The sequence below is a fragment of the Eriocheir sinensis genome, chromosome 30 (assembly GCF_024679095.1).
Source record: "Eriocheir sinensis breed Jianghai 21 chromosome 30, ASM2467909v1, whole genome shotgun sequence".
NCBI lineage: Eukaryota > Metazoa > Arthropoda > Malacostraca > Decapoda > Varunidae > Eriocheir > Eriocheir sinensis.
In genome coordinates, this window is record NC_066538.1 from 13,743,489 (window position 1) to 13,768,934 (window position 25,446).

A 25,446-nucleotide genomic window follows, 5' to 3' on the forward strand; every position below is an offset into this window, starting at 1 on the left:
TGAGTTTCTTTGTTGTTTTCAATAAACTTAAGAGCAGGTTTATCTGGCTTTTGCTTACCCTATGAGAGATGTGATTGGTCAGATATTTAAATAAATAAGGACTAGAGGGGCTGTGAGTCTGATAACTCAATTTTCAGTTATTTTATTTTATGTTTTTTTATTGCTGAGAATTTACGGGATTTTCGGAAGTCCAGACCTTTCAAGAACCCCACAAATAATAATAATAATAATAAAAAAAAAAAAAGATATGCCAAAGGGTATAAAAAGTTATATGAGCCTCTTAGCAGATGATGCAAAGTTAATAAGAAAAGTGAAGACGGAGGAAGACTGTGAAGAACTGCAAAAACACCTGGACAGAGTGTATAGATGGAGCCAGTTATGGGAGATGGAATTTAATGCAAACAAATGCCATATTATGGAAATGGGGAAAAGTAAAAAAAGACCGAGGAAAACATACAGGAAGGGAGAAGAAAACTTGAAGGTGGTACATGAAGAAAAAGATTTGGGAGTAACATGCAGGACACACTATCCCCAGAAAAGCATATAAACAAGTTATTTGGAGAAACCTACAGGATGATGCAAAATATAGGGGTATCATTCCATTACATGGACAAAGAAATGATGAAGAAAATAATAACAATATTGATAAGATCAAAACTTGAATATGCTGCAGTTGTGTGGTCGCCTCACAAAAAGGATATCAGAAAGTTGGAAAGGATACAGAGAATTGCAACTAAAATGGTCCCAGAACTCTCGAATATGACATATGAAGAAAGATTGAGGGAGATGGACTTGACAACACTGGAACAAAGAAGGTAGAGAGGAGATCTGATCACGGTGTATAAGTTGGTAAATAAGTTTGATGAGGTGGATAGAGATGATTTCTTCTCTACTGTGAGAATGCAGGGGCTGAAAGGACATGTAAAGAAATTTAATAAAGGAACCTGTTTGAGTGACTTGAAAAAGTAGTTTTCCACTTAGAAGTGTTAACACATGGAACAGCTTGAGGGAAGAGGTGGTGGAGGCGAGCAGTGTCCAGCAAATGAAGGAAAGGCTGGATGAATGTAGATATGGAGATGGGACTATTAGAGTTTAGCTCAGGCCTGGTAGACTACAAATAGGTAAATACAAATAGGTAAATACACACACACACACACCGTATCAAACATAAAAGTAAAAAAATAAATAAAAAACAGGAAGAAAAACAACAAAACTGAGGAAAAGCAACAGAGTTGGAAAGACAAAATTTAGCAGCAGAATCTATCAACCAAGGGGAGTTTCTAGAACAGCAGAGGAAGGAAAACCAGGAAAAAGCTGTGAACTAGATATTTATAGCTTTGAAAACAAAGGTGGCACTGGATGCAGCAGACAAGATGACAGGTGTGATAACTCCTTGGCCAGTGGAAACACAAATGTTGACGAATGGAGAGGCAAAGAGGACGTGGCATGCAGTCTTGGAGGGCGACCCCCTGGCTCAGGAAGAGAAGAGGCTCTTGGCTTGGGAAGACTTGTGGAGGAAGGCACGAGGCCACTGAAAGTTAAGCTTCAGACACAGATCATGGTGAATGATATAGTGGACACTATTATTACCATTATGACTAAATGACATGATTAATTATGATTGAATGACATGATCAAGTGATGGACACTACTCTTACTATTATGATTACCATTACTGTTGTTCTGCAGAGCTGAAAGAAGCCTTCTTGGTCATGCTGGGGCTGCTTAGCTGCTCTAACCTCGTGTGCGTTTCTGCCCTGTGTGTGTTTACTGTACACCAGGTATTCGTTATATGCGAGGGTTACGTTTTCAAAAAGCTTGCATAATGTGAATTCGCATATATCGAACCTATCATCCCATTAATTAAATGGATTATGTTCCACAACCCGTTTTTGAACCCATACCTCAGTCAGGATTCATTGCAGCAGAAAAAGCCATAAGCATTTGTTGTTTAGAATTGCCTCCTCTACAATTGCGGGCTCCATGAAATTTTCAGATTCTGTGAAGGAAATGTGGCTGTCCGCATACCAACGCGGAATACGAATATCAAACATGAATAAATAGACGTGTAAAATTTTGAAATCTCAAACGTTAAGTTAAAATGTGCATGTTTTTTCTACTATATCACATACTGTATATTCATAAGTATTTTGAATCTTACTGAAGGGAAATCACGACATGGATGTTATACTCGAAGTTATATATACCCCATTCAGGTAGAGCTTCTCCGAGTCTGACAGCCCAGAGCTGCTGATTGCTTCCGGGGAGACACACCCAAAGTCTACCATTTAAGCTGATAATTAGCTACCTGAGGATTAACCCGGTAGCAGCGAGAATCATGTTTCTTAATGGTCCTTCTAAGCGAGAAAAATGAGAAAAAGTCACCCCTCACACAAACCATCTCATAATATATATCAAAGCATTTGTGATCAATTTATGCTTCATCTATTTTTGGGGGTTAAAATCATGGCACAACTTTGGCCCATCGCTGCTACACGGTAAAGCCACAAATTTGACCCGTCGCTGCTACTGGGTTAACTTTAGGATCAGAGGGAGGAAAAGGTTAATTATAGGCGAGGAAAATGCGGGAAAACATTTGCACCCGTCGCTCTCTAGTGCGAGTCGGCCACCATACCTCACCAACCAGTTGCACCAGCGCCGCTACTCGCATAACAGTGAATTTTTCTCACATAAAATGAATACTTGGCACATTTAAGTTAGTCGCATATGAGAAAATTTGCATATTTCGACCTCGCATATATCGAATACCCGGTGTACTGTCACTGCTGACAGCACATTCCTTCCTGCACACTGAACAGCATGTACCTACTGACCTACAGTGACCTGCATGTGTACTGTACTGTCACTGCTGACAGCATATTCCTTCCTGCACACTGTACAGATGTACCTACTGACCTACAGTGACCTGCATGTGTACTGTACTGTCACTGCTGACAGCACATTCCTTCCTGCACACTGTACAGCATGTACCTACTGACCTACAGTGACCTGGATGTCACTGCTAACATAACAGTCCCACACTCTAGGCAGCATATATATACACTTCCTGACCTACAGTGACCTGCATGTCACTGCTAACATAACAGTCCCACACACTAGGCAGCACTTATACACTTCCTGACCTACAGTGACCTGCATGTCACTGTTAACATAACAGTCCCACACACTAGGCAGCATATATATACACTTCCTGACCTACAGTGACCTGCATGTCACTGCTAACATAACAGTCCCACACACTAGGCAGCATATATACACTTCCTGACCTACAGTGACCTGCATGTCACTGTTAACATAACAGTCCCACACACTAGGCAGCATATATATACACTTCCTGACCTACAGTGACCTGCATGTCACTGCTAACATAACAGTCCCACACACTAGGCAGCATATATACACTTCCTGACCTACAGTGACCTGCATGTCACTGCTAACATAACAGTCCCACACTCTAGGCAGCATGTAAACACTTCCTGACCTACAGTGACCTTGGGATCAACATGACTGTGGACCTGTGCCGCAGCACTGACTACAGCTGCTTGGACATGCTGGAGCACAGTGACCTTGATCTTGCTGCTGTTTGTGAGTAGTAAAGAAGTCTGTGGTTAGCAGCTGTTCAAAATGTTCTTCCTAGTCTGGCAGTGACCGGTGGCTGGCGGCAGTGCCTCACCAGAAACTCTACAGCCGCCATCCCTGCCCTTCAGGGAGGGCTGAGTCCCCAACTCACCTGCAGGGTTAATGTGTCCAGGGGCAGGGGCTGCTCCTTCAGGGCATGGAGGTACAGCTGGCCGGCTTCAAGACTTATTCTTGCATGTCGGCATTGACCTTCCACCTGGTGGACAGCAAACACCAGGCCAGCCTGCAGCAGGCTCTTGGCAGGCTGTGTTAGGCTGCGGAGATCCTCGGCCTGGAAAGGTTCCCAGTGGAGGGAAGGGAAAAACAGGAAGACCATGTTAGGCTGCTGCTTGGGCCGTCAGAAAACAAGAGTGTTAAGAAAGCTGCTGTCTCCTTAAGGGGGGAGTCCGGTTTGGAGACCCCAAAAATATAAAAAAAATGACTTTGTGAAAAAAATATATTTGGTAGGTATACATTTTGGCAACTATCTCGCAGATTGAAGATGATAAAAAAAAACTCATAGTAAACCTGAAAAAAGCTTCCTAGTGTGTTTTAACGGGATCGCGATCCATCAATAAACTTTATCAGCCCATATCTCAAAACATAAGTTATTCCCCTTCTAACGTTAACCTTGGAGCCAGTTTTAGCTTGATTTCAATGAAACAAAGACTAAAAGGCAGAGGAATACTTTCTCTTCAAATCATCGTCGCTGTTTTTTTTATATATGTCTGGTTTAATTTTATATTAATATTTTTTTGGTCAAAAAAAGGCAAAAAAAAAACACACACAAAAAAATCATAAAACAAATTCAAAAGCTGAAATGAAAAATCTAACGACGAAGAAACATTTCATATTATAACGTCTCTAAGTCACAGAAAAATGAAGGTTGTGGGGCCAATAATAACGACGTAGATTCGCTTTTAAATTTTCGTTGTAGTTGTAGTTGGAGGGGGGGGAGGGGAACAAGAATGGGGGTCAATGTCTAATGTTGATGTAAATGATGCCAATACTTCACAACATAAAAATCAGAGCGATTCATGCATATTTACCGGAGATATGGCACCCCCGATCTAAACCGGACTCTCCCCTTAAGTAGAATACTCAAGGCAAACAAAAGAGTACTATTAGTTGGTGATTTTAATTGTAAAAAGGTAGATTGGGAGATGTTTGAAAGCAGTGGTGGCGATATGGCATGGGGGGAAAGATTTTTAAGATTGATGATGGAAAACTTGATGCAAAGGGTGAAGGAAAACACAAGATATAGAAGTGATGACGAACTAGCGAGACTAGACCTGGTGTTAACAAAATGAATACACTTGAAGGATGAATTAAGGTATGGATGCCCACTGGGAAAGAGTGACCACGTGATCATAGAGATAGAAATGGAAGAGGAAGGAAGTGCAGAGGATGAATCATAAAAGAAACAGGTTAAACTCTAGGAAGGCAGACGTGGAAAATCTTAGGAAATATTATGGAGAGCTGGACTGGGATGAGTTAAAGGGAACAAGTGAAGTGCAAGAAAAGTATGATATTTTCACGGAGGTGTATAAAATATCTGTTACGAAGTTTGTACCAGAATACAGACCTAAAGAAAAGGGAAAAAAGGACTGGTTTAATGCAAAATGTGCTGAGTCAAAAGAAAAAAAAGAGACAAAGCATGGAAAAGATTAAAAAGAAATGAAAACCAAAGGAATAAAGAAGATTTTAAGGTAGCGAGAAATGAATACAGTCACCTCTCGATTAACACGAGTTTAAATATCGTGTTTTTTATTTAACACGAGTTGATATTTAAGGAGATACATTTAACTAACGCGATATGTTCGATTTAGCATGAGTTTCATCGATGACATCACTGTGTGGAGACGCTGTCTCAGTCTGAAGCTAGCTGGCACTGTGAGTGGAACATTTCTCTGGAATACGTACACTGCATTTTGACCTCTACTATGGCACCCAAGCGTCCTCCCACCTCCTCACAGGAGGTGGAAGAACAGGGTGAGGAGGGAGGAGGGAGAGCGGGGTGAGGATTTGGCAGATGACGACAACAACCAGTGACGCATCAACAAAGTGATGATGGTGAGTTTGAAGACTTGTTTTTGTTGTGTCAGTGACTTACAAATGTAATGTAGCAATTCTTTCTTTAGAAAACTTTAACTCAAAGGAAGTGAGGCGGAGTGGTGGAGGTGAAGGGAGCAGCTGGTGACGGGAGCGCGGAGTAAATGTAAGAAGTATGACAGAGAGAGAATGAAGATGATGCAGGTGTTTCTGAGTGAGATGGGATGTGAGGTGAATGGGAGGATGGTAAGGGAGTGGATGGTGCTGCTGCTAGGGCTGAGTGGAGAGACGAATGGACGAGTGATTGAGGCAGTGAAAGAGTTCCTGGAGAGCATGTAGCGTGCACGATGTAGGGAATGATACCTTACTCCGAGTAGAACATAGACTTTCCGCATGTTTTTTTTTTCTTTCACAGGAGCTGCCGATACAAAAGCCTGGCTGGGGAGAAATCCCAAGCCCCCTGTGACATCAAGATCAAGATCGAGGAGGGACGGTGGCCGACGCAGGTGAAGAACAAATTTAAATAAATTGAGAACATGTGTTTTTGTTGTTTCCGTGACCTACTAATGTATTAATAATGTTTTTTTTTTAAGGTTAGAGTAAAGTAATCCCCAAAATAGGCAGATTTTCCCAGTGTCCAGAAATGTAACCCCCCTATTACCATGGTTTCCTATGGGGAAATTATGTTTAAATAACGCGACATCTCCAGGAACGTAACCCTTGCATTACTCGAGAGGTGACTGTACGTGAAAATAAGGAAGGAAAAAGAAAAGGGATATGAAAAGGATATTGTGGAAAAGTGCAAGGAACAACCTAAACTATTTTATAGATTCATAAATGGTAAGATTTAACCAAGTGAAACAATTGAAAGACTGAGCGACGGGAATGTGACAATCGATGATCCTGAAGGCATGGCGGAGTTACTAAACAAAAAGTTCCAGCAAGTTTTTACTAAAGAATCAATATTTAACCAAGCCACAAGAAAACAAGATAAATGTTCATATGGAAGAAGTCACAGTAAATAAAGAGGAGATATATGAGATGTTGGGGGAGCTGGAAGAGAAGAAAGCTGTACGACCGGATGGAGTCTCAGGGTATATATTGAAAGAATGCAGAAATGAGTTGGTTGGACCGATATATGACATCATTAAATGCTCAATAACAACTGGTACAGTGCCTAAGGCAGGGATTCCCAACCAGGGGTACATGTACCCCCAGTGGTACATTTGTACTTTTCAGGGGGTACATTGGGTCCTAGAGAATTACCACTACTGTACAATACATGGTGTTGTAATCTGCATTCAAATTGCACTATGTTTTTTTTTTTTCAATTTCCTCATTTTAGGTAGCAAAACTGTTATTTAAATTATATCATCAGTCTACACATACAGATTTAATTATAAAATAACATCAAAATATTACAATTTCATTTTTTTTCTTTTTTCCTAAATTTTTAGGGGTACACGGGAACCTATAAAAATGCCCAAGACGTACAGAAGAACAAAAAGGGTGGGAACCCCTGCCCTGAGGAGTGGCGGAGGGCCGAAGTGGTTCCCATATAAAAGTGGAAGGAAGGAAGAACTCCTGAACTACAGACCTGTATCATTGACCAGTGTAGTATGTAAAATATGTGAGAAAGTGATAAAGAAACAATGGGCGAGATTTCTAGAAGAGCATACTTTAATCACAAGTAAACAGTATGGATTTAGAAAAGGGCACTCATGTGTGACAAACTTACTGAGCTTTTACTCCAGAGTGACAGATAAAATACAGGAGACGGATGGGTTGATTGCGTCTATCTGGACCTGAAGAAGGTGTTTGACAAAGTTCCACATACAAGACTGCTATGGAAACTAGAAAATAAAGGAGGATTGAAAGGGAAAATGAAGAACTGGATGGAAAGCTACCTAAAGGGAAGAGAGATGAGAACAGTGGTTAAGGACATAAAATCAGAATGGAGAATGGTAGAAAGTGGAGTGCCTCAGGGATCGGTATTGGCACCAATACTTTTCCTAGTATATATTAATGACATGCCAGAGGGAGTAAATAGTTATATGAGCCTGTTTGCAAACGATGCACAACTGCTAAGACATATAAGCAGGGCCGGCCCAAGCCTCCATGGGGCCCTAAGCGAAATTGTATTTGGGGGCCCCCTAAGTAAATAAACAGGTAGACAATGTTCTTACTGTAAATGTGTCATGTTTAATTTGGTTTAAAAAAAGTGCAACGGCAATGTGGAACAATAAATTGTAATGCAAGATCAATAAAAACAAATAACACTTCCAAATTTCAACTTTATTAGCTCACAAAAATAATTATAAATTCAATTGTACAAAGACATAAAGAATAAAATAAAATAATGAATAAATACCACACAAATATTTAATGATATAAATGAACAGAGCTACTGTACTGTACCTAAAACAAAGTAACACAAATGGTTTATTTCACCGTGTCTTAAAACCTATGCTTCCTGGCTTTTCTAGAGGCAAAGTAATTTATGACATCTGAATAAGAAATCTGATGGCTAACTTTGCTGTTGATACTTATCACTGCCAGTCCACTAAGCCTTTCTTGTGCCATGGAAGATCTGAAGTAATTCTTTATCAATTTGAGCTTGGAAAAGCTCCTCTCCGCAGATGCAACCGTCACAGGGAGAGTGCAGGCTATCCTCAGAGCTACCCAAAGATTTGGGTACAACTCACAGATCTCGTTTTGAGAGAGGTAAGTCAGCAGTTCAAATGGGGTCATCTGCGCTTCAGGAAGTTCTGGAAGGTTCTCCAGCTCTTTAGCCAGTGCACTCCCATCAATATCTGACTGTTCTCCGAAAGTTAGTTTGTCGCTGAGAAGCTGACACTGGTTCTTCCTTGTCTGTGCATCAAGCTGCCCAAAGTTAGAAAGCACTCCAAAAATGCTCCTGACCTCACCTAGGGACTGAAAGCGGTCCTCCAAAGACTGGATGGTACAGTCTACCACAGCATTAAAAAAAGAGACTTCCAGCCTCTTCATTGGATCAGTTTCAGGCTCATCAGGCGACTCATAGGCAAAGTGCCTTTTTGTAGTTCGCAGTCTCTTCTGTTTCAGCACAGCTTCAGTGTTCATTTCCTCACATTTCTCTCTTGCTGAGGTCTGTGCATCTTTAAAACCAGTTGCTTTGTAACAGATTAAATTTGCTTTATTTTTTTTAATGATACCTACAGCAACCTCTAGCTGCATGTTGACCGACTGGAGTAGCTTGCTTGTTGTGTTAATCTGGGAGAGAATGTCGTACCAAACCACACAGCAAATTTGAAATCTGAAGGATGCAATTTCTTCGGCAAGTGAGTGTGTCTCAACCTTTATTGTGGGCTCAGTAGCATTCTCCCTGACCTCTAGCAAAGCTTCTCTCACCTTGTCTGCTTGGTAGCGTAATGGCTTTATGCTGTTCACCCGACTTTCCCACCGTGTATCACTCCAAGACTTGAGTGTGATGTTCACATGTTTCTTCAAGATGGTCCACCTTTGAGGGGAACCTGAGAAAAGTTTGTAGATTTTCTCCACATTTCCAAAAAAACATGTAGCATCCATGGACACTTTAGCAGCATCGGAGACAACTAGATTCAGGCTATGTGCTCCACAAGGCACATAAAAAGCACGTGGATTTTTTCTTAAAAGCCTTGCCTGCACGCCTTTATTTGCGCCTTTCATATTGGCGCCGTTGTCATAAGATTGTCCCCTACAATCCTCAAAGGGGATGTTCAGCTCTTCCAGTTTTTGTAAAATTAGTGCAGACACAGTAGATTCCGGAGCTATAACAAACCCCAAGAAGTGCTCCTTGATATCTGGTGTTTTTGTGAGACTCACTAAGCGCACAACAACAGACATCTGTTCTTGATGGCTCATATATGGAGTGCAATCCAGTATGATGGCAAAGTACTATTTTTTATTGCTCCTGGGGGCCCCCTTGTGGCCTCGGGGCCCTAAGCCACCGCTTACTTCACTTATGCGTCGGGCCGGCCCTGCATATAAGAAACAGTAAAGAATGCGAAATTCTGCAAGAAGACCTAAACAAGATTTGGAAATGGAGTAAGGAATGGGAGATGAAATTCAATGTGAAGAAATGTCATGTTACGGAAATGGGAAAAAGTGAAGGAAGATCAAAATGGACATATAAAATGGGAGATGGTGAAATATTGAAGAAAGTCTCTGGGAGTAATAATGCAAGATAACAAACAGCCAGTGAGTCATGTTAATCGAATATTCAGTGATATGTATAACATGGTGAGAAATAAAGGATTAGCATTCCACTACATGGATAAGGATATGATGAAAAAATTAATTACCACTATGATCAGACCAAAATTGGAATATGCGGAGGCAGTGTGGTCTCCCCATAAGAAGAAACACATAAAGAAACTATAAAGAATACAAAGGATGGCAACAAAAATGGGTCCAGAGCTGGAGGGATTGACATATGAGGAAAGACTAAAGGAAATGGACTTACCAACACTAGAACAAAGAAGAGAAAGGGGAGACCTAATACAAATCTATAAATTATTTAGCAAAATGAAAGTAGTAGATAACGAGGAGTTACTACTAAGGGCCGCTTTCACAATCGTTTTGTTTGTTTTGTTCATTACCAATGGCGCTGATCGACACAGTAGTTTTACACGTGAAACTGGCCTATGTGGTGGTAGCGGCTGCAGAGGGAGCAAGAGGTGTTGAGAGTGTGTGGTAAGGTGCGGGGCTAGGCTAACCCCGCAGCTGCCACTACCCCATCGGCCAGTTTAAAGTGGAAATTCTATAGCGGCGATCGTCGCCATTGGTAATGATCAAAACAAACAGAACGACTGAAAGTGGCCCTAAAAGAAAGAATTACCGCCAGGAACACAAGAGGACAGTAAAAAATTGAGGAAGGGAAGATGCCTGAGACATAAAGAAATATAGCTTCCTGCAAAGAAATAAAGAGGTTTGGAACAGACTAAGTGAGGCTGTTGTATCAGCGAGGAGTGTGTAAAGCTTTAAGGAAAAGTTGGATAAATGCAGATAAGGAGACGGGACCACACGAGCTTATAGCCCAGGCCCTGTAAAACTACAACTAGGTAAATACACAGGGGGAAAGGGGAAGCCTGTGGCAAGGGAGGGGCAGAAGTGAGAGTCAGGTCATGTCCTGACTGAAGCCCTGATCTGACTCTCCCTCAGGACCTGACCTGACTCTCCCTACTGTCCCTACTGTGTGTGTGTGTGTGTGTGTGTGTGTGTGCATATACCCTTGTGTATGCCCCCCTGTGTGTACCCTTGTGTATGCCCCTCTGTGTGTACCCTAGAGGAAGCCGTCCAAGCGAATCAAGAACGAGTTCCGGGGGGCAGCATGAGCCAATGCAAGATGGCGCCACTATAAACACTCGCCTGCACCAGAACGGGCTGGGCCAACCATCAGGCCCCACCGGGAAGATGCCTACCGGCGCAATAGGCAACAACGAGAAAAGGTGTGAGTGGGAGGGAAAGAGATTAAAAGAGAAAAACTGGGAGGGGAAAGGAAAGGAAGAAAGAAATGAGAAGGAAGGAGAAAAATACAGGGAGGGGGAGGGAGAAGAAAGAAAGGAAGTGGGGGAGTTGACCAGGGAAAAGCCTAACGGCGCAATAGGCCGCGACGGAAAATAGAAAGTTGAAAATCGGGTTACAACTCTTCGTTATAAACAGAACTCCATTGTAAGTCGAGGGCTTCCTGTACTCTTAAACACTTACTACACTTTTAAACAAAGCAATCCCACGATGTAGCGAAAAATCTGTGATACGATACAATTTCAAAATCTGCGATATAGCGAGACCGCGATAAGTGCACCGCGATATGGCGAGGGATTACTGTATATATCTATATATCTTATGTGTGTGGAGTTCCTCTTCCTTTGAGTTGCCAAGTTGCTGGCTAGTGAGTGCATTACTCACCACCCCTTTCTTCTATGACAATCCTTGTAAAACCAAAACCGTACTATTGTAAACCACACTATTTGAGGGACGACTGTATATTTGAAGTTACAGGTAACTCTCGATTTACGCGAGTTTGGTTTACGTGTTTTTGAAATAACGCGGGGTCCAAAATCCAAAAAAAAAAAAAAAATTTATTTACACGTTTTACCCACTTATACGCGATATTTTATGGAGTGGCCACCAGATGTCTCACGCAACTGGACTCACATAGCGCCGCGGCCACACAGCAGAGCTCAGTTCTTCCCGCGCGCCACTTGAACAACAATACAGTACCCACGCTGCCACGCTACTCAACAGTAGGGGTGGGCAGGTACCGGTACTAACGGCACTAGCTATATGGTACAGTACCGGTACCAGACTGCTCGGTACCGGTACCAATACTAGCTAGCCACACATGGTGTCCCTAATTTCTTCCTCACACGAGTGAGGCTGAGACTGAGTGCCTGAGTGGATATCTCGGTGATATGGATATTCTCTCTCTCTCTCTCTCTCTCTCTCTCTCTCTCTCTCTCTCTCTCTCTCTCTCTCTCTCTCTCCACTGAATGAAGTGAATAAGCATATTATTCCCACCATCACTCGTAGGTTATGACAGAGAACTAGGCAAGACACAATTCACACGTTTCTGGTGACACGCACCATGCAGCTGTTTGTTGTATGGGTGTGGTTGTGTGGTTTGTATACAATGCAAATGGCGGCCTGGCTGGTATTGCGCAAAATATCTCCTCGTACAAGACTCATGATGTACAGTTTTTGATATCATATTTACCCCATTATTCTCACTAATATTAATAATTAATAATGAACACATGGATATTTTTTTCCAATATGATTTTTTATGTAGCTTGTACTGCTCCTTAGTCATACAATCAAGCCACCTGTGACATCAAGATCAAGATCATACAAATGGCGCCCGACGGAAAAACGGGATAACAGCAAGGTATGGACAATCCTCCATCGATTTCAATTTTGTATAGTAGTTATTAGATCGCCCTGTATTCTATGGTAACATATTATAAGACCGCTATGGACTATGAAGGATTATATACAAAGATAAAGGAAAGTTTGCCGTTGTTATTGGATAAGACAAAAAACAGACCCTTAAAAACACCCCAAAGAAAAAAATCATTAAAAATTTGTACATTCGGCGTACAAGGCGCACGGCTAAACTTTCAGGCATTTTTTATGTGAAAAAGGTGCACGCTATACGTTGAAAAATACGGTATTTATTTTTCGACAGAAACCTACCTCTTGTTTGATTTACATTGTTTTTGATTTACGCGACCTCTCCAAGAACGCAGTACTCGCGTAAATCGAGAGTTACCTGTATTCCACATATTTTAAATATTATAAATTTTGATGCTTTTTAAAATTTTGGCAGAAAAACTATTGCTGCTATCTCTTTCAAAATAACACCAGCAGTACATCACATACGTATGCATTGCAATAAAAATAATTGGTGTAGTTAGAAAAGTGCTGTTGGGGCAAAAAAATCAATATTCGTGGTCTGCACACCGAATTCTATCCTTAAGGTGAGCACCACAGCGCTGTGTGTCAGAGATTCGTTGTTGCAATAGTGACACTTGGGGCTTACTGACCTTCAAGCTCAGCATCAAGATGAGCTGCAGTCTGTCCATGATAGTGGACTCTGGGTCTGACTGAGGCCTGGCCTCTTCTGGGTCTGACTGGGGCCTGGCCTCTTCTGGGTCTGACTGAGGCCTGGCCTCTTCTGGGTCTGACTGGGGCCTGGCCTCTTCTGGGTCTGACTGGGGCCTGACCTCTTCTGGGTCTGACTGGGGCCTGGCCTCTTCTGGGTCTGACTGGGGCTGCAGATCTTCTTTAGTAACAGTTTCCAGAGCCATCTGGACAGCTTGGGCAGCCTCCAGGGCTACACTAGATGCCACTCTCACCTAAAACAACAGCACTGGATCAGAAAAGAACTTCACACCCTCGTCCTTGTTACTCTTGAGGGGGAAGGCCCACAGACTGTCCCTCTGTATGTATCCTGCTGTTGTTACTCTAATAAGGGGTTTATCTTATTACATTATAAAAATAGTTTCATTATGCTCAAGTAAGTGCAAACTATATTAGAGTAATGCCCCGCTTTACATCACATCAGACTTAAAACCACGGGTCCTGAGTATATTTCTGTGTATGCCCCCCTGTGTGTACCCTTGTGTATGCCTCCCTGTGTGTACCCTTGTGTATGCCCCCCTGTGTGTACTCTAGTATATGCCCCCCTGTGTGTACCCTTGTGTATGCCCCCCTGTGTGTACCCTTGTGTATGCCCCCCTGTGTGTACTCTAGTATATGCCCCCCTGTGTGATGCCTGCCGTGTTTACTCTCATGGCCGAGTGCCCAAGGCACGGGTGCAGCATTGACACACTCACCTTCCTGACAGTGGTGACAGCACTGGCATCAGGGAAACCCTCTTGGCACTCCTCCACCACCTGCTCCACCTTGCCAAGGCAACAAAACACTTCAGCCACCGCCACGCCTGCTTCTTGATCTGTTGCTGGGGCGTATAATGTCTCCAGCACGGCCTGCAGCTCCTGCCTCCCCTTCTTCACCTCCCCATCCTTGGCTGCCACGTGGGACTTTTCCAGCTCCACAATCTCCCTGGCACTCTTGCTCTGGTCCACCAGTCCCTGGAGCCTGTCCTCCAGCTGCCGCTGCTGCTTGCCCCAGCCTGTCAGGGTCGTCTTGTACTGGTCCAGCTGTGACTCAACCTCCCGGCAGGTAGCAATGGCGTCCATAACTGTGGCCTCCTGTTCCTCCAGAAAGGAACACATTTTCTTGGAGAGACCCAGCACTTTCTTCTTGCCAGCTGCCCTTGCTGCTCCTTTCCCTTTCCTGGCACTGGGTGGCAGTGAGGCTGCTGCAGCGACCTTGGCATCCCTCATCGTTCTTATGAGGGCCTCAGCAATATAGCAGACAGGGAATTCTCCACCCTCGGGTACAGCGTGGCTAACGCGGCACTGCGGGCAGGCAACATGGCCCTGCTCCTTCAGCTTATCTATGCATGACGTGCAGACGGTGTGGCCACAGGGCAGAGAGCGCGGCCGCTGCACTGTGTCGTCAAAGTCTGTCAGGCACACGGGACATTCCTCGGGGTTGTCGCCCTGAAACAGAGAGGCAGCGTGAGGGAGGCAATATGGCAGGAACATACTGGAGACAGCAGGCTTGGGTCCAAGTACATGTACTCATACATCACAACATCATGTACTTGTGCTCAGGGTAAAAAATATATTTGTACTTGCACTCAGCTGGGTCGTGGGGTTAGGCGACACTGAGGATATGTGGGGTGACTCAGGACAAAGAGGGGTTGGCAATTTGCCACTTGTCAACAGAAAAATTATAAGGTTAAATTGTAATATATATTATAATGTACATGTGAGTGTGTGACTGTGTGTGTCTAAGCACAGGCTCAGTGCCTTTGCCAGGATGTTATGGAACACGTCAGAGCTGATGGCCATGGGAACACATGCTTGGCTGATACTAAATCAGCAATTGATGACAAATCATCGCCAGTCATCAACCGGAAGCCACACCCTGAGCACCGCCAGCAAACAGCACTTGTAGTTAGATTCAAGTACATCACAAAAGTACTTGTACTTGGGCTTGAGTTAAGCTATAAAACTGAGTACTTGTATTTGTACTTGGATTCATCACATCATAATCATTCTTGGACTCAATTACCAAAAGTATACTTGAACCCAAGCTTGGGAAGCTCACAGTCACACTGTGCTGTCACAGGCTGTCAGGCACAATGGACAGTCCTCAGGGTTGTCATCTGTGACAGAGAGGCAGCATGAGGGAGGCATTGCAGGAACACACTGAGGCGGCTCACTGCCATGTAGGGTGGCCATTTTCAAAAGGAGGACTGCATATCAATGATATATATATATATATATATATATATATATATATATATATATATATATATATATATATATATATATATATATATATATATATATATATATATATATATATATATATATATATATATATATATATATATATATATATATATATATATATATATATATATATATATATATATATATATATATATATATATATATATATATATATATATATATATATATATATATATATATATATATATATATATATATATATATATATATATATATATATATATATATATATATATATATATATATATATATATATATATATATATATATATATATATATATATATATATATATATATATATATATATATATATATATATATATATATATATACATATATATATATATATATATATATATATATATATATATATATATATATATATATATATATATATATATATAAACACAAATATATATATATATATATATATATATATATATATATATATATATATATATATATATATATATAAAAAACTAAATGTAAATAAAAACCGACACAATGTACAAAAAGCATGAAACTCATCCTTTCTGCTTTTAGCAATGAATCCAAACTCTTTCGTCCAGTCAGAGTTAAACGACGTCTTTCTTTTCGGCACTTTTAGACTCCTCAAATCGTAAATTAATTGGCCAACCACACTGCACCGTGCCCGACTCACGACTACAGGCCGCGCCGCTGCTGTGAGAGATGTAACTCAAGTAGTCACAACGTTGGTTGTACAGTTCCTGTCTACTGTCCGTCGTGTGTGACTGTGGCTGCCAACCTTGGCCTTGGTACTCCCAGATATTCTAATTGTACAGCATTATTGTATGTCTAAGGTAATTTATTTGTTTATTTATTTATTTACTTATTCATTTTATTCAATTTTTGTACTTTTATTTTTATTTATTTATTTATCTATTGATTCATTTGTTTATCTTTTTTTTTGTCTCACCCCGAGAAAGGAGGACAAATGCACGTCCAGCGTGAGGTTGCGCGGGATGGAGGACAAGGTGCTCAAAAGGAGGACTGTCTGACGTAAAGCCGGACGTCTGGCCACCCTACAGTGCCATGGCATTGTGCAGGGTCACAGACAAGTTTGGCAGCCACACCAAGTCCATCTAACCCTCAGGTGCTGCAAAGGGTCAGTCAAGGCTAGACTTTCCCCGGGCTTGGGCACAGGAGTAATTGAGGCTGTTGGACAAAACTTTTCCTTATAAACTATGGAAAAGGAATCTTGTGGCAAACATACTTGTAGTTACAGGTAACTCTCGATTTACGCGAGTATTGTGTCCTTGAAGAGGACGCGTAAATCAAAAAACAATGTAAATCAAACAAGAGGTAGGTATCTATCAAAAAATAAATATTCACTTCATTCAGTGGAGAGAGAGAGAGAGAGAGAGAGAGAGAGAGAGAGAGAGAGAGAGAGAGAGAGTGTGTATCCATATCACCGAGATATCCACTCAGGCTCACTTGTGTGAGGAAGAAATGAGGGACACCAGTTCAGTTCAGTTCAGTAGTAAGCGTGGGATAAGCCTTGGCATCGGCTCCCACTAGACTGTTTCTTTAGTTGTGCTGCAGTTCCTGTGTTTTTCTGTGTCTTGTTTTCCAGATAGTTTTAATATATTCTTTTCTTTCTCGTATATCTTTGATTCTTTGTTCACCAAAAAGTAGTGTTTCTATTATTTTTTCTGTGTTATGTGAAATTAGCTGTAAATTAAATTTGCTTCTTATATCTTCATATCCTGTACATTCTAAAAAAAATGTTCTAATGTTTCCTTGTCACAGTCATCATATGGACACCGCTCACTCTTTCCTTGGTAGCCATTTCTCCAGTTTAAACTTAGCGTGTTGGTTCTTGCTCTCATCATTAATCTTGATTCTTCAGTGTTGTCTATCCAGCTTTCTTCTTCTATATTACTCTTGTATTTTCTGTATATACTTAGTGTAGATTTCTGTTCTGCTTCCCTTCTACACTTTGATGTATCCCATTCTTTGATTTTTGTTATAATACTTTCCTTCTTTACATCTTTTATTTTTTTAAGTGTCAAGTTCATGTTTTGCATATATACTTTCAGGTTCTTTATCCATGTAGTCTTTCCCTTCTCATATTCCTGCATGAAGATCTCTTTCATCAGTTCATTTCTATTATCTTTTAGTATGTGTTTAGTAAACATGATTTTTATTTTTGCATCTCGGGCTACTGTTGATGTTGCTCCTACTTCCGATCTCAAGACGCAGCTTGCTGTATAGGTTGGGACCTGTAAAATGCTTCTGTAAACTTTGTTTTCTATGCACTGGAGTTTGTCAAGTTCTTTTTTTGTGTAAAGTACTTCTGCTCCATATAATATGGTAGCCAATCTGACGCCTTTCCAGTATCCTTTTCCAACTAACAACCTGTTACAACTCCTTTCTGTGATGCTATATGCCATGTTTGCTAGTTGATTGGCTTTGTTCATTTTCTCTTTCTTATATTCCTTGAAGCAGTTCTTCTTGTTTTCTATTGTTATTCCAAGATACTTTATTTTATTACATGTACTAATGCCTGCAATTGTTTCTGGTTGTTCTTGTTGACTATATATTAATATATTACTTTTTTCTTTGTTTATTTGGAGCCCACATTGCATAGCTATGTTCTGTATAAGGTTGATGCTGTACTTTGCTTCATCTATTGTTCTTGACAGTAGTAGTCCATCGTCAGCATAATATAAAATCCAATTTGTTTGTCTTCTAGTTTCTGTATGATTTCATATGTTATTAGCAGAAAAAGGATTGTGGAACCATTACACCCTTGTCGTACTCCATTTGTTGATTGTTGACTGTTGTTCATTGTTCATATGTAAATGTGTTCGATCATTATGATATATTTGTGCTATGATATTTATCAGCCTTGACTCTATTTTGTTGTTCATAAGTGTCTTTATTAAATTTCCTCTGTCAATTGAATCAAAAGCTTTCTTGAAGTCCAATGATGTTACTATTAGTATGTTTTTGTTCTTGTATGATTCAGAGATACAGTACTTTAATATGTATAAGTTGTCTGTGACTCTTCTTTCCTCTGTGAAGCCTGCCTGCAGATCACTCCTTAGTCCAACTTCTCTAATATGATCTTCAATCTTTTGCCTCACAATGCCCATAAATAGTTTATATGATGAATTGGCCAGTGCTATTGGTCTTAAATCGGCTGCTGTAGGTTTTTTCCTCTTAGGTATTAGGGTTGTGTTAGTCTCTTTCCAACTTTCTTTTATATTCTCTTCCGTAATAATTTTATTTAAACATTCCACAAGTTTGTCGACACATATTTCACTTGTGCTTAGTGCCTTATACAGGTCTGGTTTCAATTTATCTGGCCCAGATGCTTTACCTTTCTTTGTTCTTTTAAGTTGTGTCTGCACTTCTTCCTTCGTCAGTGTTACTCTATCTTTATTCATTGGTCTAGGTCCTTGTATATTACACTGGTAGGTCATATCTAAGTGTTCTCTCAGTGTTGTTTTTGTCTTTAAGTTGATTGGATTCCCTTTTTCGCCTACTAACAGGTTGTGCTGTTCTTCCTCCATCTCTCTCTCTTGGGTTTGTTCATATATTCTTCTGGTGTTTTCATTCCATACTTCATCTATTTTATTTTCTCTTTGTCTGTAAACTGTATTCCAAAAGGAATTTAAGTTCTCTGGTATATCTTCAGTTTTTATTAGGGTACCATCCTCGTTGTATATTATGGTTATTTTATTTTCTTTCACATTTTCTCCCCGGTATCTTGATGTGTTCCCACAGCTTCTTCGTCATGTTGCGGTCTCTTTTTATATCTTCTGTCACTTTTTTCTCATGTTTCCACATGGCTTCCTTTATCGTGCTTTTCACTTTCTTTTTTTGTTCTTTATACAAGGTCTCATATTTTTTATATTCCTCACTGTTGCATCGAAGCTTTCTTTTTTCTCTGTTGTAGCTTCGTCTTTTGCTTATTTCTTTTTTAATCTCTGTTGTCATCCATATTGGCTCTATTTCCATTTCATATTTTTGTTTAGTTCTCCTTCTAATTTTTCTTCTCATATGTTTTTCTGATATTTGTTTCATAAGACTCTCAAATGTTTCAATGTCATTTATAGAGTTTGTTTTTATTTCATTTTCCAATTCTGCTATTCCTTTAAACTGTCTTCAGTTATTTTCATGTATGTGATTTCTTCTAATTTCTTGTTATACTTACATTTTTCTAAATTCACTCGCATAGATACACTTAGAACATTGTGGTCAGACAAATCATACTTTTCTTTGTGTTCACCTATATTCATATGTGTAAATCTACTATACATTCTTTGGTTCATCATCACAAAGTCAATTGCACTTCTTATGCCATGGCCTTCCCAAGTAGTTTCTCCAGTACAGTTTGGGTCTCCGTTTAACAATATTAAGTTCCTTTTTTCAACCCAGTTAAGCACTCTCTCACCATTTACATTAACCTCTTGTGTCCCAAGAAACCCAACATGCCCATTAAAGTCCCCTAGAAAGATATATGGTTCCTCTTCAATTTTATCTAGTATGTTGTTTATTTCAACTTCGATAACTCTATTCCTTGCTTGGTCACCGCTAAACATATACACAAGTAACAACCTAAAACTGTATTTTCCCACTACACATTTCACATGCAATATATCACTGTGCTTGGTATTCACTTTTTCTGTAACTGAAAAGTCATTTTTTCTATGCATAACACAAACCACCTCCTTTCTTGTCTTTCTCATCTCTGTTTGAGTCTATGTACTTTAAATCATCCAAAACATTAACTTTCATATATTTTTGTTGTGTTTCTGTAAGGCACAAAATTGTATTTTCTGATACTAGTTTTTCTATTTCACATTGTTTCACTTGTGTAAGTCCTTGCACATTGAGCAAACTTATTTCTAGCTTAGCGCTGCATTTCTTATTTACAAAAAACTCCTCCTATGTAGTTTATTCCTTCTGATGTACCATCCTTCCTCACTGGCATCCCTCTTTTCTTGCAGCTCCCTTCTAAGTTCTTTGTCTAGTTCTCTTTCTTTCTTCATTAGATCTGGTACTATCCATATTCTCTTAAAAGTGTCAATCCTTGAGTTTCTGATTGTTTTTGCTTCTTTCAAGATTTCCCATTTGGTTCTTTCATCTTTTAGTTTGACTAGGATTGGTCTTTGCTTTCTCCTAATTTGTGTTTGTCCTTCGTTTCTTTCTCTACTTTCCTATATTTACCAATCCTGAAGGTTTCTACTATGTCCTCGTTCTTTACTTCACTTTGTATTTCTTCAAAAATTTTAGCACATGTTTCTATTTCCTTTTCAACTTTCTCTTGCCTATTTGTATATTCTGTTTCCTCTATGTTAAATATGATTATGTTGTTCTTTTTCCTTTCTTTCTCTCTCATTTCCTCTATTTCTTCAAAGACTTCCCCTATTATTTCCTTCTTTAACTGTACTTTTAGATTCTCAATCTTAGCTTCTAGAGACTTAACCTGGTCAATGAGTTGTTTGTTATTCTCTTTTAGGGCTATATTCTCCTCTTCTATCATCTTACTAGTACTCTGTAGTGCCACATTCTCCTCTTCGTTATCTTTGTAGGCCATCTTTAATGCCATATTTTCATCCTTCATATCTCTGTTAACTTTTTTAAGGTTTTAAAAGTATGTGTTGCACTTGAGGCAGAACCATTTAGCCTTGAACTTCTGCGCTTTGTACATATTGTATTCTTCCACTCCTACCTTTTGACAGCCAAAATGGAACCACCAGTCACACCGCTCACATTGTAGTCCTCGTTGGTTCTGTTGTACCTTCTTCTCGCACTGCCCACATTCTTCTTTGTTTCCTCCTTCCTTCCCCTCTAGCCATCTTGAATCACTGCCCGCTGCCTGCTCCTCTGTTTTCTCGACATTCTTTACATCTCATATCCTCGTCCACTTTAGCAAACTGTCCGCATCCTGCACACTTTTTTCTCCCTGGGTCTCTTCCTCCAGCCATTATTTCATTGCCGAACACACCGAAATTTGTTTTAAAAACAGACCGCAGCAACAACTGTGTTTTTCCTTCCTGCACTCCTGTGATCCCATGAGCGACTGGCTAGTATTGGTACCAGTACAGAGCAGTCTAGTACCGGTACCGTACCGTATAGCTGGTACCGTTAGTACTGGTACTGGTACCAGTACCTGCTCACCCCTATTGTTGAGTAGTGGGGCAGCGTGGGTTCTGTATTGTTGTTCAAGTGGCGTGCAGGAAGAACTGAGCTCAGCAGTTTTGCCGCGGCGCCGTGTGAGTCCAGTTACATGAGAAATATGGTGACCCCATAAAATGTGGCGTATAAGTGAAAAAACATGTAAATTAAACATTTATTTGGATTTTGGACCCCGCGTTATTTAAAAAACGCGTAAACCAAACTCGCGTAAATTGAGTTACCTGTACTGAGTTAGGAGTGGTCTTGTGGCTGTGTGCCTCATGAAAACAGAGGCACCTGCAAATTATGCCATCAAGGGCTCCTGCTGTAGCCTAGGTTCTGAGTAGCTGGATGAAGCTCAGCCCACCAGAAGGTACAAGACTGTTGGGCTGGAATGGCCTTCAAAGACAGATGTGCCTTAACCCTAGAACAGTAACGCTGGGTCCGGGCGGACCCACGCTGTCTTTACTTTTTAATATTCGAGCTCCATTTTCTTCATGAATAGAGAAATTCTTTCAGAATACAAACTTTTATGCAAATATACGTGTTACATATATGTATGTGACTTTATAAATATAAAATATCCTAAATTAGAGGTAGAATAAAAAAGAACATAAGAACATAAGAACATAGGAGTCTGCAGGAGGCCGGTAGGCCTGTACGAGGCAGCTCCTTTGAACCTAAGCTCCCGTGAATCTAACGCCACCTAATATCGCTGTCCATGAATTTATCTAATCTATTTTTGAATGTGACAATTGTATTGGCACTCACCACATGACTGCTAAGCCTATTCCTGGTCGTGTTCATGTGTTCCAGGCACATCACTTTTTTGATGCATAGGGACTTGCCATCGTTCTTCATGAAGGCCATCCATCCAAGAAAAAGGAATTTTACTTAGAATTGCTTTTCGTGTCAGAGGTGTCTCAAATATGTATTATATGCGTTACCTATTTTTTTTTACTTTTTATTTTATTTCTTTTGCTAACAAAAAATAAGTGTGCAAAAAAACTTAGATTTAGATACTGTGATTGTATGCAGGAATGTCTGTTTTTAGAGATTTGTAGCTCTGGAGGTCAAGAAACATGATTTTTGTATTTATTTTTTCAATATTGTCTTCAGCGGGTTCGGCCGGACACACGTTACTCTCTGTGTTAGTCAAATTAAGCGTTACAGTTCTAGGGTTAAGGGGCGCGTAGTCTTAGAAAGCATATGAAGTTGCATATTTTTGGCTGTAAATTTTGCACAGTAAAGTAGACTATAATCTAACATTTCTGGCAAAGTTTGAGCCTGATTGACGATTTTTTTTTTTTTTTTTGGAATTTTTTTGACCGAATCTGAGTTCTAAATACCTTTTTTATATATGGGTTTTCAGCTTTTTTGTTCATTGGACAATGTAAAGTAACCTCAGTGCTAACATTTGGCCAATATGTGTTGCCAATGTTTTGTTTCCATGTATATAATAATATTTTTTTTATTACGTAACCAAACACATTTCGCTGTAAAATATATGAAAAAAATATTCTATGGCGCTTAGAAGAGTTTTGTCTTGATGGAAAAATAGTCTTACCATTATCGTATTGAATGAACTTATCCAATTGGAAATGTCTTTTATAGGTTATCAGAAATTTAACCAAAAATGCCAATAACTTACATTTCGAGAAATCATTGTTTTTACATTTCGTTACCATAATATGTTTGATATGCTATTTCTGCAATGTATTTTTTATTCTACAGATATTTCTGAGTTATGGTACCTGGTCCCCTCCTTTTCAAAGGATATTATACACTCGATGGTGCGGGTATCATGGGGCACCACCCCGCTCATTGTAGCCATGTTTTTATTCAGAAGCCTCCAGGCTTATAATGTTTTTCTGCTGCCTTGCTGGCTTGTTTTCTTGTCTTTTTCTTCTTCCTCTTCTTGTTCTTGGTTCTGCTTGTCCTCTTTTCCTTCCGCTGAAGAGAATCTATGAAGTTAGAGGACCTCTTGAACCCAAGCGAGGTCAGGAGGTTGGCTTCACTGTGCCCAAAGTTATGCTCCAGGATTGTGACCTGGGACACAAAGACAGTCCTATGTAGGCCACAGAATTTGTCTTTTGAAGCCTTCCTCCAGACCTTTCCATGTAGGCTTTCATTTCTGTTCTGTGTCCTCCCCTTCAGGCACTTCTCCAGCAGCTCTGGTCTTGTGAGGTCACAGTACACCGTCCTGGTGAGGCTGAGGTTGTCGTACAGTATGTGGGACAAGTAAATCCTCTTGTCAGTGTGTGGTGCTGGTCTTTCCCCTTTTGCCAGGCTTCTCTGCACCCAGCACCATGAGGATTGACAATTGGGGCACAGCCGATGTTATTTATTTTTGGTGGCAGTGTGGTGATAATAGCTGGCCATTATCGCTGACCTCATGCTACCAACAGTCTCATGCTTGTCTCTGACAGCCTTTGTGTAGTATGAGGAGAGCTTGTCAATAACTTCGTCAGTCAGCTGATTTGCAGCTACATATATCGAAAAACTGCCTAAAAATCATATAAATAACGTAATAAACACATAACACCTTTGTTCTAGAGCGCTGTCAAGGCCACCCAGGCCTGAGATAGTGTCAGATAATGACTAATTTCCATTGGAAACAGGCATCGTATCGCTAAGATATTTTAAAACAGTTATCCATGAACATAGACCAAAGTAGAAATGCGAAAAACAGAAAATCAAATTTTAGGGGGATATTTCTTATTCTTGGCTAAAACGCGCCCCTTAAACCTTTGCCCCATGCACCTCCTTCCACTGTAACCCTCCTGCCAGGGACAACTGCCCTGCCCGACTCACTACCTTTCCTCTGCCCCATGCCCCTCCTTCACTGCCTCTGCCACACCCTTCCACTGTAACCCTCCTGCCAGGGACGACTGCCCTGCCCCTGACTCACTACCTTTCCTCTGCCCCACACACCTCCTTCACTTCCTCTGCCACACCCTTCCACTGTTACCCTCCTGCCAGGGATGACTGCCCTGCCCCTGACTCAATACCTTTCCTCTGCCCCACGCACCTCCTTCACTTCCTCTGCCACACCCTTCCACTGTTACCCTCCTGCCAGGGATGACTGCCCTGCCCCTGACTCAATACCTTTCCTCTGCCCCTTGCACCTTCTTCACTGCCTCTGCCACTGGCTCCCTGCCACACTTGCATTGTAGCCCCCATAACAAGAAAACAGTCCCAGTCCCTGACTCACTACCCCTGCAAATCAATGTGAATGTTGCTGCCATGAAAGGAACAGGCTGCAAAAAAGGAAGAATGTATAGAACGGATGGGAAGGCATACAGTGTTCTCTTTTTATTAATGAATTTTATTAATCAAGAGTTACTATTTTATAAAAAATATATGCAAAATAGTATCCTTAAATGTGCGGCATACTTGTGTAATTCCCGCCACTATACGTCAGCGGTGTAAACAACCACTACAGGGGGCCCACGCTGCCGCCGCACTCCTCAGCCAGGCACCGTCCTAAACAGTCACCAGTGTTGGTATTGATTTCATTGTCCTATATCACAGGCTTTCCACGTGGCTCCTAGACTTAATTCAGCCACACAAAGACAAAGATGAAGAGAAAGGAAGGCAAAGTGTCAAGAGAAAAACTATTGACACTGGCAGAAAAAACAGTGATATTGGACAGGCTTAGAAGCAGTGCGAGTATTTGCAGTTTAGCCCACC

At 40.7% G+C, this 25,446-nt stretch overlaps 1 protein-coding gene across 1 annotated transcript in view; it reads right to left on the reverse strand.

The window, feature by feature from the left end:
* LOC127005594 (uncharacterized) overlaps positions 1-25,446 on the reverse strand; it is a 51,506-nt gene that overhangs the window by 15,083 nt on the left and 10,977 nt on the right. Inside the window, exons 2-4 of the mRNA XM_050874548.1 lie at positions 14,049-14,780; positions 13,257-13,568; positions 3,752-3,931 (exon numbers count right to left, since the gene is read on the reverse strand). Coding sequence (XP_050730505.1) covers positions 3,752-3,931; positions 13,257-13,568; positions 14,049-14,780 — 1,224 coding nt within the window. The remainder of the gene's footprint in view (positions 1-3,751; positions 3,932-13,256; positions 13,569-14,048; positions 14,781-25,446) is intronic.